This window comes from Sitophilus oryzae, unplaced genomic scaffold, assembly GCF_002938485.1.
Source record: "Sitophilus oryzae breed Bouriz unplaced genomic scaffold, Soryzae_2.0 scaffold_578_pilon_pilon, whole genome shotgun sequence".
NCBI lineage: Eukaryota > Metazoa > Arthropoda > Insecta > Coleoptera > Curculionidae > Sitophilus > Sitophilus oryzae.
The window spans coordinates 2,555,156-2,568,949 of NW_022147171.1; the positions used below are offsets into that span (position 1 = coordinate 2,555,156).

Below are 13,794 nucleotides of genomic sequence, written 5' to 3' on the forward strand. Positions count from 1 at the left end.
ACAGCAGAGGCTCAGATGGGCACCAAAACTGTAGCTGTTAAAACAACGCAAGGAACTCCACAAGGTGGAATAACCTCCCCTTTGCTGTGGAGCTTGGTGGTGGATGAACTACTAGATGAATTAACTCTAGCGGGAATACACTGAAAAACCAAGTCCTCCTACAAGCAAGAAAACAAAGTCCTCCTACACTGGGTGCCTGCTCACCAAGGGATAGAAGGCAATGAAAAAGCAAATAATCTAGCTAGGAAAGGAGCGAACACTCCACTAACTGGACCAGAACCGTTCTGCTTTCCCGTTGTCAGAGGAAGATGAGGACTACCCTATCCCCTCTACAACGGGAGAATCCTCACACACCCCAGTAACCTAAACCAGGTCCAAAGTCCTACTCCAGCCCTCTTCCCACCCCCAACTTATCCTTTCTTCCTCCCCCCTCCATGCATGGGATATCCCAAATAAACCTGCACCATGCAAAAGGGTCTTCCGCTACAATAGCAAGGCTCTTTGAGAAAAATCATTATGCAATGGTACTAGCTCGGGAACCCTGGGTGTATCAGGGACAAATTAGAGGTTTGTCTGGAAAAAATTCAAAGGTAATATATGATAACAGGCAGGAATTTCCCCGAGCCTGTATTCTTATAAGAAAGGACATTAACTACACATGTGTTTCAAAATTTACAACCCCACAGATCTTGTTCCTGTCATGGTTCAGCATAATATCGAGGATTGCAGTAAAAACATCGTGATTGCCTCTGCTTACTTTCCGGGTGACGGGGAGGCACCGCCTCCGGAGCTACGGGAGCTCGTGCGATTCTGCAGCCAAAGGCGACTACCTCTGCTATTGGGATGGGACTCCAATACACACAATGAGGCACTAACACTAACACTAGAGGTGAGTGTTTACTTGAATTCCTCTTAGCATGCAATCTTGAAGTTCTCAATGTAGGGAACAGCCCCACGTTTGTGACAAAAACGCGGGCAGAAGTGTTAGATTTAACAATCGGGAGTGCTGGTGTAATCAGTTACGTGAAACAATGGAGGGTCTCAACGGAACCCTCCCTATCAGATCACATTATCATCGAGTTCAAATTAGGAGGAATCACACCCCAAACAGAAACTCGAAGGAATCCAAGAAAAACAGACTGGGACATGTATAACACCAATCTCATAGACAACCTAAACCGTATAGATGTAAGTAGGGCCAGAAACCATCTGCATCTAGAATGGTACGCAAGGGAAGTCAGCGGTGCAATATTGAATGCATATGAATCTAGTTGCCCCGCAAGTAAAGGCATACAAAAAAGTAACAACAAGCCCTGGTGGAACAAGAAGTTGGCCAAACTTAGATCGGAGGTCCGACGACTCTTTAATAGAGCTAAATCCAGTGGCGAATGGCAGCTCTACAGCGAGAAATTAACTGAGTATAAGAAGGAGATAAGAAGGGCAAACCGGTCTGACTTTAGATCCTTTTGCGAAAACATCACTCCTACTCCTGATGCAGCTAGATTACACAAAGCTATGGCCAAGAGTGGATCTATCCCCAACATGGCACTTAAGAAATCTGACGGAAGCTACACGGAGGGAGGAAGAGAGAGCAAATCTCTAGTTTATACACACTTTCCAGGTAGCATACCTATTGATACTTATGTAGCTCCCACTGAACCCCACAATCCTTGCAGGGAAGATTGGGAAGTGGCAAGCTAGTAATAACAGAACAAAAGCTGAAATGGGCGATCGACACCTTTCAGCCCTATAAAGCAGCAGGAGTGGATGGGATCTTTCCTGCCCTTCTAAAGGAGGGTCAGCAAATAGCTACTCACCATCTACTAAGCATTACAAGAAGCAGTCTAGCGATGGGATATATACCAACCACATGGAGAAGAGCAAAAGTAATCTTCATACCCAAAATAGGCAAAACTGACTGGACAAATCCCAAGTCATTTAGGCCTATTTGTCTCACATCGTTCATACTAAAAACGCTGGAGAAAGTAGTTGACAACCATATTGGAGAAAATCATCTAAAGGTTAAACCACTGCATGATAGTCAGCATGCATATAGAACGGGCAGATCCACAGAAACTGCTCTGTACCAATTAACGGAGCTAATACAGACAAGTCTGGATAGCAAAGAAACAGCAATTTGTGCCTTCTTGGATATTGCGGGGGCGTTTGACAATATACCACATAAGGTGGTCAGGCGATCTCTAGAAACAAGAGGGGTGAACAGAACTATTATTCGCTGGTTTTGGGAAATGCTGTCAACACGAACAGCAGAGGCTCAGATGGGCACCAAAACTGTAGCTGTTAAAACAACGCAAGGAACTCCACAAGGTGGAGTAACCTCCCCTTTGCTGTGGAGCTTGGTGGTGGATGAACTACTAGATGAATTAACTCTAGCGGGAATACACTGAAAAACCAAGTCCTCCTACAAGCAAAAAACAAAGTCCTCCTACACTGGGTGCCTGCTCACCAAGGGATAGAAGGCAATGAAAAAGCAAATAATCTAGCTAGGAAAGCAGCGAACACTCCACTAACTGAACCAGAACCGTTCTGCTTTCCAAGTGGTAACCAACTCAAGGCGGAACTCAAGAACTTGGAAGATTCCATCCGCAACCTGGAATGGAAATTTTCCAATGGTCTAAGACACTCGAAGAAGTTTCTGAGGGCTTATGATGAAGAAAAATCACAGATCTTCCTGGGTCTGAGTAAGAACAATCTTCGGATTGTCACGGGGTTTTTAACAGGACACTGTCTCCTCAACGAACACCTCAGTAGATTGAAACTAAGAAGAAACGGCGAATGCAGATTCTGTGGGGAAGATGGGGAAACACCAGTACACCTCATCACTGAGTGCGCCGAGATGACAACCATTCGTGCCATGAATTTTGGTACGACTGATATTGGAGATGGAGAACTACCCTCTATAAAACCGTCCCAGATACTGGCTTTTGTCAAAGCCCTGGGACTGTATGATGAGTTATGATTCAAGAAAGGGGGACACAATGGATCTGTAAGGTCGAAGTGATTAACCCCCCTCCCACTCATTCTAAATTCTAAAAAAAAATTCTACACCCTGTATATTTTATTTTAAAAAATACTATTTTATTAAAAAATAAATAAAATAGATGTTTAATTTTAATTTATATACATATACAGGGTCCGGCAATAGTGCGTCGGGCATCTGTAGCTCCTAGAATAAAAAACTTGAGAATTTTGTTTAAGTGCAAACCTAAAGTATGTATGAGGATGTATTTCCGGAAAATATTTTAACTTCTATAGGGTGGCTCAAAAAAGTGTCAGTGGATCTGGATGATTTTTTTTAAATGGAACACCCTGTATATTATTGCATTTTTGGCTTCCTTTCAGATCACTTTACATAATCCTAAGATATGAGTAAATCTATTTCCATTAGTTTCAGAGATATTAAAGAATAAATCAAAAATATAAGTTATTCAACACTTCTTAAAAAAAATATTAAAAATACAAGAACTGTTCTGAAATCAAAACTATATTAGATATTTACTTTAAAAGGTCTGTTCTTACTTTGCTATAAATATAGTAATCATAAATCATATAGGATGTTCAATATTTTACGCCAAACTTTCAAAAATATAAAATAATTTTTGTTCGTTTTTTTAAATGGAACACCCTGTATATTATTTTTTTATTTGATGGAGAATTAAAAAATTAACATTTTTTGTATTTAAAGTATTTCAAAATTTTTAATAGTTTTCCGGATACACGCAGTATTATTTCATATGGCGCTTTCAATGGTAAAATAAGAGAGAAATCATTGGGTGGATTTAATAAAAATTTATTGTGGAAAATGCCATATGAAATACAAAACCGGGAATATCTGCGAAACTGTTAAAAATTTTGAGATACTCTAAATGCAAAAAAATGTTCATTTTTTAATTCTCCATCAATTGATAAAATAATATGCAGGGTGTTCCATTTAAAAAAACAAAGAAAAATTATTTTATATTTTAGAAAGTTTGGCGTAGAATTTTGAACATCCTGTATGATTTACAATTTCCATATTTATAGCAAAGTAAGTACAGACCATCTAAAGTAAATATCTAATATAGTTTTGATTTTAGGACAGTTCTTGTATTATTAATAATTTTTTTAAGAAAGGCTGAAAAATATATAATTTTTATTTATTTATTAATATCTCTGAAATTATCGAAATATATTTACTCATGTCTTAGGATTATGTAAAGTGATCCGAAAGGAAGCCAAAAATGCAATAATATACAGGGTGTTCCATTTAAAAAAAATCATCCCGATCCACTCACACTTTTTTGAGCCACCCTATAGAAGTTAATATATTTTCCTGAAATACATCCTACATACTTTAGGTCTGCACTTAAACAAAATTCCTAAGTTTTTTTTTATTTTAGGAGCTACAGATGCCCGACGCACTATTGTCGGACCCCGTATATAGTAAGGATCTAAGAAAATATTTTAAACTTTTATTAAAACTGTAGTTTCCCCTTGGCTTAAGGAAACAAATAAACCATCGACGAAATAAAATGTTCAGTGGACTGCGCAGTTGCCACGTATAGCACAAATAATTATTGACAAAAACTAAAAAATCATTTAATTTTATTAGAAGTTATAAGAAATTTAAAAAAGGCTTTTGCATATCATCATGTTTTATTTAACTAGAACATCATGTGGATGTTTTTGTCTTGAGGAAAATTGCCGAACTGACTATTGGTGTCATTCATTGATTTTTTGAACTCAGTGCCTTTCGATGGAGTTTCAGAGTTTTCAACAATTATTACAGCAGCATCCCTACTCCCACTAGACGTACTTGCACAGTACTTGCAAAACTCAATCTTCTGTTGAAAGGTCCTCTATTAACCCTTTAACGAGTCTTTGTTTCGTGTTTATACTAGCCGATTGAAATTAAACTTTTAAGCGTCCACCAGTTCAGCTTGAATTCCCTGTAACTAATAAAATGCCTTATAGCCACGATTTATTCTATTTGCGAAAATTGTTTAAGGAAAAGCAACTTTTTTTCTATTTTCGATATAAAACAATGGAAAATGATTGCAAATGGGTCTCAACACCTTTCGTTTTATTGTCACTAAGAAAGTTGGAATCCAAAAATTGCATCATGACATCCCACAAAACGGTCAAACTGGCCTTAGATGTTGATTTTAAAAAGCCTGAGGGCTTCAAAAAATTCTTGGCAGCTGACTTCAACCTAACCTAACCGGTGAATCGGTGAGAGATAAATATGGGTACAAATAAATATGGGCGTGGAAACTACAAATATTCTAGCATCAAAATTGCTTACTACTTTTTGGTAACTATTGGTAACTCAAAAGATCTACATCATTCAATATATCGATATTTGATAAAAAAGTGAAAGTTTCATATCTGCAGAACAAAAGCACGAAATATTTTAACGAATAATATACGTGTAGTATAAAAGTAAATAACATAATTTGGTTTTGGAATAGAATGTATAAACACTTGTAAATATTTTGTTTTCGTATGACCTCTGCCTTGCTGAGCAGAAAACGGCCTTAAGTTGATAAAAATGTATCGAAATACATACAAAGAATATATATAACCAAAAAATAATTGATGCATTTTTATATCTATTGGAATGCCTACTATTAATAATTCATCAGTACACATTTCTTGGCTTATTTCTAACAAAACGGTTTCGTCCCGCTAGAATTACCGTCCGCCGCACTGTGCGCAAGGTGAAAATATGCTCTAACAACAGACTGAACTATGGCCACCGTCTAAAAATATTGTAATTAAAATTTTTAGACGGTGCATTGGCTATAACCACCTAAAACTCTTCTGGGGGTGTGGTGCTAGCTCTGTATTTTTTGTTTAGTAAGTTAGGTGCTAGATAGTGCTAGGTGGGTGCAATACAGTGCTAAAGTTTTAATGGAAATAAAAATAAAGCGAAATAATAAATACACTATAACTCTTTTGGGGGTGTGGTGCTAGCTCTGCAAATTGGGTGCTAGGTAGTGCTAGGTGGGTGCAATAGAGTGCTAAAGTTTTACGGTAAATATTCAAGCAGGGGGGGCTAGCGTTACATTAACCTCTCCCGGTAAAAATGTCCTGTAACTCGCTAGGGGTTGTGGTGCTAGCTCTGTAAGTTGGGTGCTAGGTAGGTGCAATACAGTGCTAAAGTTTTAAGGAAAAAAATCAAACAGGGGGGGGGCTAGCGTTACATTAGCCCCCCCGGTAAAAATGTCCTGTAATTCACTAGGGGTTGTGGTGCTAGCTCTGTAAGTTGGGTGCTAGGTAGTGTTAGGTGGGTGCAATACAGTGCTAAAATATTAAAGTGTTTGGACAACCGGGGGGGGGGGCTACTGTAACGGACCCCTAAACCTGGTTGAAGTATACAAAAAAAAGACAACTGATATATTTGATTTATTCAATGGTTTTCTGTTCGTTTGAGCATTTTTAATCTTAAAGATCCAAGCGAGGTCTTCCCGGGACCCAACATGAGAATTTACCTTGTAGGTACTTATTTATTTTTTTCCATAGCAACTGTAAAAATTGTCTTATATCTATCAAAAATAGTAGATAAAATAGTACTTTAACCGCAAGGGTAGATTAAATGATACTTTAACAGCGAGGATAGGTTAAACATTTTATTTCTTTTCGCACCTTTTTTAATTGCTTTCATTTTGGAAATTTTTTGTATTCCTCCTATCAGCAATCGACACGAAAGAGAATTAAAAAATATTGACTCAAAACTGACAACTAAAGAAACAGCTTTATTTATTTTTCAAATTACATAGAAACCAACGCCAACCCAGTACAATATTGTTTCTACTCATAATAAACTCCTTGAAATAATAATTTCTGAATATTTATTAAAACGTAACTCGCTATGGAAAAAAATATTGTTTTATACACGACGATAAAATAGCATTATCGTCTCCCGAAATTAATTCACTCGCGATTTCATCGTTCGTGAATTAATCTTTTCGGTCGACGCGACGACGATAAAATACCATAACATACAAAAAATAACTATTTGTATATTGGCAACACCGCATTTAGCTATGTAACTCCATTTAGCTAAGTTACACTCATTCTAGCATGGGTGGTTAAGGGTTAAGCTCGGTTCATTTCAAAATTAGATATTCACCAATAAAGAGAGTTGAGACCGAGACTTAGAGTCTTATTGCTTTGTCTTTTGTATTTATAAACCAGGTCTTTTTGAAAATAAAGGAATAAATAGATAATAATAAAAAGTAAATAACCGGGTTCAACGGTAAATACTATTATTAGAGAAAATATAAATTAATTAATACCAAATTAAATCACTAATTGGTAAATTCCAAACCATAAAAGTATACATAAACTAAAAAATAAAAAAAGATTCGGCATATTTTAAATTACCCATGGAACTTATAGGAATAGAATGGACTCTTCATATTTTAAAGAAAGTGAACTTGAAATAAAATATTGAGGCATAATTGTGGCATACGTATAACAAGGGTATAACTATACATTTATGTGTAGAAATAAACAGAATGTTAAATAGACCATCACACGTAGACTTTCACGGAATGCATGTCATGACAATTGTCCAGTTAAAACAAATCGACATAAATAGAACCTTGACAGTGACCGAGGGCGATGAAAGTAACAAATTCAACGACTACGTATCGGTCATCTATGATTTGCTAGAACCGTCAAACAAATTTCACTTCGTGGTTTCGTTTTTTAAATTATATATATAACGCAACCACAGATAAGCACCGACAATTTCCTACTGTATATTTGGTTGCATACCTTTCAAAAAAGGTGAAAACGTTTGAAAATCATTTCTATTTTATTGATTGCGAGATGGTACTAGTTAGAGACATTTTTTCTAATATTTTTTTATTATAATATATACATTTGAGTTTCTTACTTTGAATCAAATTCGCTTATTTTGCCTTGCTGTTTTTTCGGCTTCTTTAAGCCTATTGATCGCATGGACGGAACCGAACAGAACTTTGGCTGTGACTTGAATCCCTCTGGGATTTGGTGATTCCGAATTTTTGTCTGTAATATTCTTGTTTCCAGGTGCTGGATAGGTATTGTTATTAATGTCTCGTAACGTCATTGATTTGCAATTATTGGGCATTTTCAAAATATCCTGTTTATTCCATAAAAATTCGGTGCCTAATCTGCAAATAAAAATTTATTTTATTAAAGTCACTTTGATTTTAATTTGTGTCTATCTCATATTGAAAGTATAATGAGCTATGACTAATGCTAATCATATTTATTTACATTACATTAGATCACTTTGTAGTGATACACTCACCGACACGAATAACGGACACCTTAAAATTTTGAACAGGATGCTAAAAATTCGAGGTACGAGCATTGGTATCTCGGTAACCGTAATAGATACTAACATGGTTAAATTGGGGCAAAGTTGCTCTTTGGGATGTTTACCAAGATGCCATCAAAAAAGTTTTAAAAATTTCAAGGATTGCTGAGTTTTTTTGGAAAAATCGGATTTTTTCAAAAATCAATTTTATTTATTCCTGTCGTTACTTTTTAGAAAAACACAAAACTAACTACATATTCTCATTACCACTTTATTAGGGCTATCTGATGGTATTTTTAGATTTTCAAACTAGCTGATAATTTGTGAGATACAGAGGCGAAGTTATTTTTTTAAATACGGACCTGCATATTTTATTTGAAGTTTTGAAAGAACTCCGTCTCCTAAGTACAATAATATGCTACAATTTATACTTTTTATTTTTGTTTTGGATATCTTAACAACAACAAAATTATTTAATTAATATTTAAAATAATTTCAAGTCCGTCCCTGGTTCCTTAAATTATTTAATCTGATTATATTAATCGCAACAATATTGATCAGCGCTAATCAACATTGAATAAGAAAAATCGAACCAATTGGAAGATTCAAATAAATAATATCCAGGTCAGCAATTTAAAGATATTATTTTTAATCTAAGTTTTCAACAATAATTTATTGTGAATTTGAAAGCTCAGTATGCGATCTATTAATATGCGCAATTGATTTCACTTTTAAAAATGACATGAAGTAATGTCCCACACCAGAGGCGCAACTAGGGGGGGGGCCAGGGGGGCTTAGCCCTCCCAGATGACCAGTGCGTGTCGTATACAATTGCTTTTAACCTCACATGCATCTTATCTTATAGTGACCTAAGCCCCCCCCCCCAAAAGACTTCTGCCCCCCTAAAAGTATATGTCTAGTTGCGCCCCTGCCCCCACCTCACCCCTTGGCGACAGGTCCATCAGGAACCTCGCTGGCCATTATACTGCTCTACCATCCGGGGAAATGGTTTGATTGCTTATACCGTATGATCGAATAAAAACGGCGTCAGCAATGGCTATGAAATGAAGATCGCTGTCATTTTATATGTAAAATTATATTGGAAATGTCATCTCGTCGTCATTTCCACGCCAACTGGTCGCCATTTTATATCGATCATAAGGTATTTTATTATATTTATAATATTTATTTGTATATTACATATTTATATTATTTTATATTAAATTTTATTATTTTATTGCATTTGATTTTCCATATGCAATGTGTTACTCCACGGCATTGTTAAGTTTGAAAGCTTATCGATATTGTAACGATGAATATATTAAATAAAAAAAAAACAGAGCCGGACTTGAAATTAGTAAGTAGTAGTAAATTGTGTTCAAATGTCCGAAACAAAAAAATATTAAGTGTGCCATATCATTGTACAACAAACCTGAAATAAAAAATCCAGGTCCGTATTTAAAAAAATGAAGTTGGCTTCTGTATCTCACAAATTATCAGCTAATTTGAAAATTTAAAAATACTATCAGATAGTCCTAATAATGTGGCTATAAGAATGTGCAATTAGTTTTTTTTATTTTCTAAAAAACTCCGTTTTTTTTCCAAAAAACTCACAAATCCATGAAAATTTTAAAACTTTTTTGATTGCATATCTTGGTGAACATCCTAAAGCGCAATTCTACCCCAATTTAACCATGTTCGTATCTATTACGGTTACCGAGATACCAAGGCTCGTACTCTCGTACTCCGAATTTGTAGCACCCTGTATATTGTGTTTTAGTGGACCGATTTCGATGATCTTTTAAGGAATTTTATATAATCATTTATAGCTAAATGGTTTGAATTTTTATCTCTACATCTAAATTAAAAATGAAAGTTTCCATCTGTTAATTATACGAGGGAACACAAACTGTTGTTATTTTGGAAAAAGTTTAAAACACTCTGTGGAATATGTTAAAAAAGCACGGAATTTAAAAATCGTTTTATCATCTAGGTGCTTCTTTTCTCGATAGTTTATTTTTTAGTTTATTTCAATAGCTTTATTTTTTTTGGAGATATTTCCTTTCGAAGAAGACACTAACTTTTATTTGTAATTTTTACATTAAAACCATGCCTTTGCTTTTAGTCCCTGCCAACAGACCTATGAAAGAGTGTTTATGATTTATGTAATGTCACTGTTATTGAAACGTCATATTATTATTGTCTGTTGGGTGGCTTTAAGTCCAGAAGTTGTATCTGCTATAGTTGTTTTAATTGAAGATGATAGAGATAAAAAATGTCGCTAACAAATTTAGGTGTGCAAGACGTACGCAGTCGCTCCCGCGAGACAAATGCATACGCTAAACGTCCAAGAACCTTCGTAGAAAATTTCGAATCGAGTCAATCGACTTATTGTAAGTTTATCACTAAGAAACCGCCGTTTGCAAGCTTTTCAAATTTATAATGAACTAGCGTGTACCCACGACTTCGTTCGCGTCGAATTAATCATATGTAATGGTGATGATAAAGCAAAGCAGCAAGTATGTCCTTTAACATATTCAACTCATTTCAGCTCCTTAGAAAAATCCGTTTGCCAAAAATAAGCTTTTTACGTCAAGCAGTTTAAGCAAAATCGTGGTTAATCAATTAACCAACTTTTTGGAACACCCTGTATGGTATTTAAAAAAATTCAAAATATGTAAAAAACAAAATAAATTACGCGTGTCCAAGCGTTTTTTGACCTGAAGACTTACCGTTTTTTAAATAACAAATATTGTAATATTTGAGGGTCGTTTTCACCCTCTTGGAATATGAGATTCAAGAAACCCCTCCTTATCGAACCTCTACACCCCACGTCAATCCGTTTGCCAAAAATCAGCTTTAAATGTCAAGCAGTTTAAGCAGAATCGTGATTAATCAATGGTCATATTTTATGAAACACCCTGTATAAATTTTTAAAAAGTCTTAAAATATGTAAAACAACAAGATAAAATATACGTGTTTAAGAGTTTTTCCGAAAAACTCACCAGTTTTTAAACAGAAAATATTCTAATATTTGAGGGGTGGTTTCACTCCCTTGGAACTGGAATTTCGAAAAATCCCTTCTTATCGAACCTCTACACCCTAGAATCAACCTGAATGCAAAAACTGAGCTTCTTACGTTGAGTGGTTTGAGCAGGATCGTGATTAATCAGTGAGTCAGTCACTTAAGGATTTTATATATTGGTATGTATAGATTAACTGCACATAAGGAAAATGTAAGTACATATACGTAAGTGAACGGGGGACTGTAAGAAGAAAATTAAACGAAGCAAATCTTATGCTAAGGCCTGCTTTGAGACCAAAATTGACCAGGGCTGTTGACTGGGACCAAAAGCAAAGGCATGGTTTTAATGTGAAAATTACGAAAAAAGGCAGTATCTTCTTCAAAAGCAAATATCTTCAACAAAAATAAAGCTATTGAGATGAACCACAAATCAAACTATCGAGAAAGGATGTACCTAGATGATAAAATTATTTTCAAAGTTCTTGCTATCTTAACATATTCCACGGGATGTTTCAAACTTTCTCCAAAATATCAACATTTTGTTTTCCTTCGTATAATTGACAGATGGGAAATTTCATTTTTAATTTAGAAAGGTACACTAAAATGTCAAATAATTTAGCTACAGATGGCTTAAAAAATTATCAAAATCGGCTAACCAGAACAAAATACATAAAAATTTTAAGGTACCATTGCGATCAAAAAAAGTAGTACAACAAAATATGATTTAATCTGCTGGTCTATAATAAAATATTTTTAAAACTTGAAAAATTGTCCATTTTTGGTAGGTAAATTTTTTATACTTTTATTTCGCCACGTATACCTACTAATTATTACCAAATTCATGGTAACGCCTAAAAAGTTAGGTGGCATAATTGTATTGTTTTCATAGTGACGACGATATCCATATAGACCAGGAGTTCTATCTGGGACTACTAATTCTTGTACTACTTTTTTTGATCGCAATGGTACCTGTCTTTCGTGCTGATGCCGATGCCGCGCCGCGCCGCGGTAGGTGTATGTGTATATGTCACTGTAAATGTCCGAAATGCGGTAAAACCTAGGTTATACCGCATTTTGAGTTGGTTAGAGTGGTTATTTGGAGGGTGTTAATTCATTGGTAAATCCTAGGTTTAGCGCGTTTATCCTAGGTTTTACCGCATTTCGGACATTTACAGTAACATATATAAGTCAATAGAGAAAGTCCATTTTTAAGATGTCATATAAGAAATTCATTTCTCATTAACATGTCATTTAAGTTTTTTTTAATGAACAGATAATTGTTTTCCAATTGTAAAATTTCATTGGCATATAAGCTTCGAGTTAGTGGTACCTTATAGTGGGCAATAAAATGTAAAAAAATTGATCTGTGTTATAAGGGTTATACTAATACTAGTTGTCTTCGCCTTACAGTAAAATATTGGTAATAGCACAGTAAATAGGTATGCAGTAGTGATGTAACGAATATCAGTTTGTAAACATTACTAAATTAATAATTAACGAATATCTGCATCGCTGACATTCACGAATGCGAAATTAATTTGTTGTTAAAAGTATTACATAAAATATTACAGATGTTAGCAGATGTTATAGCGCTTTTTAAATATTACTTAATTATTTTCTAAACAAAGTTTAATAGTGGAATCTTGTTTGTTATATATTATACAATTAATTTTATGTATTTATTTATTTATTAATACTATTTTTTAATTATAAAATATTATTTTTTAAGTTCAAAATAAATGTGGATTTAAATGCGTTGGATAATATACCTATGTTTTCCTAGGTTTATTCTTGGTTTCATATAAAAAGTCAGTTCATAAAATGAAAAAAAAACAACGCTTTATTGTACAAAAAGCCCAAACAGCTTCATCGACAAAGCATTCACAAAACAAAAAAGCACAAAAACAAATATACAAATAATAAAAAAAAATGTCATACAATACAAATCAATTCAAAAAAAATTACGTCATAAAATTACAAATCTATACTGATATATAAAATCCTTAAGTGACTGACATACTGATTAATCACGATCCTGCTCAAACCACTCAACGTAAGAAGCTCAGTTTTGGCATACAGGTTGATTCTAGGGTGTAGAGGTTCGATAAGAAGGGATTTTTCGAAATCCAGTTCCAAGAGGGTGAAACCACCTCTCAAATATTACAATATTTTTTTATTTCAAAAACGGCCAAGTTTCCGAAAAAACGCTTAAACACGTATATTTTATTTCGTTTTTTACATATTTTAAGATTTTTTAAAAATGTATACAGGGTGTTTCGAAGAATCTGGTCATTGATTAATCACGATCCTGCTTAAAGCGCTTGACGTAAAAGCAGCTGATTTTTGGAAAACAAATTGACTTTAGGGTGTAGAGGTTCGATAAGAAGGGATTTTTCGAAACTCGAATTCTAAGGGGGTGAAACTATCCCTCAAATATTAAAATATTTTTTATTTA

At 34.6% G+C, this 13,794-nt stretch overlaps 1 protein-coding gene across 1 annotated transcript in view; it reads right to left on the bottom strand.

Annotated features, from left to right (window-relative positions):
- The window catches only part of LOC115887650 (peroxidasin homolog), a 101,420-nt gene that overhangs the window by 80,208 nt on the left and 7,418 nt on the right, over positions 1-13,794 (bottom strand). The window contains exon 2 of the mRNA XM_030907113.1: positions 7,907-8,165. Within this exon, the coding sequence (XP_030762973.1) occupies positions 7,907-7,971 (65 nt within the window). The 5' untranslated portion in view covers positions 7,972-8,165. The remainder of the gene's footprint in view (positions 1-7,906; positions 8,166-13,794) is intronic.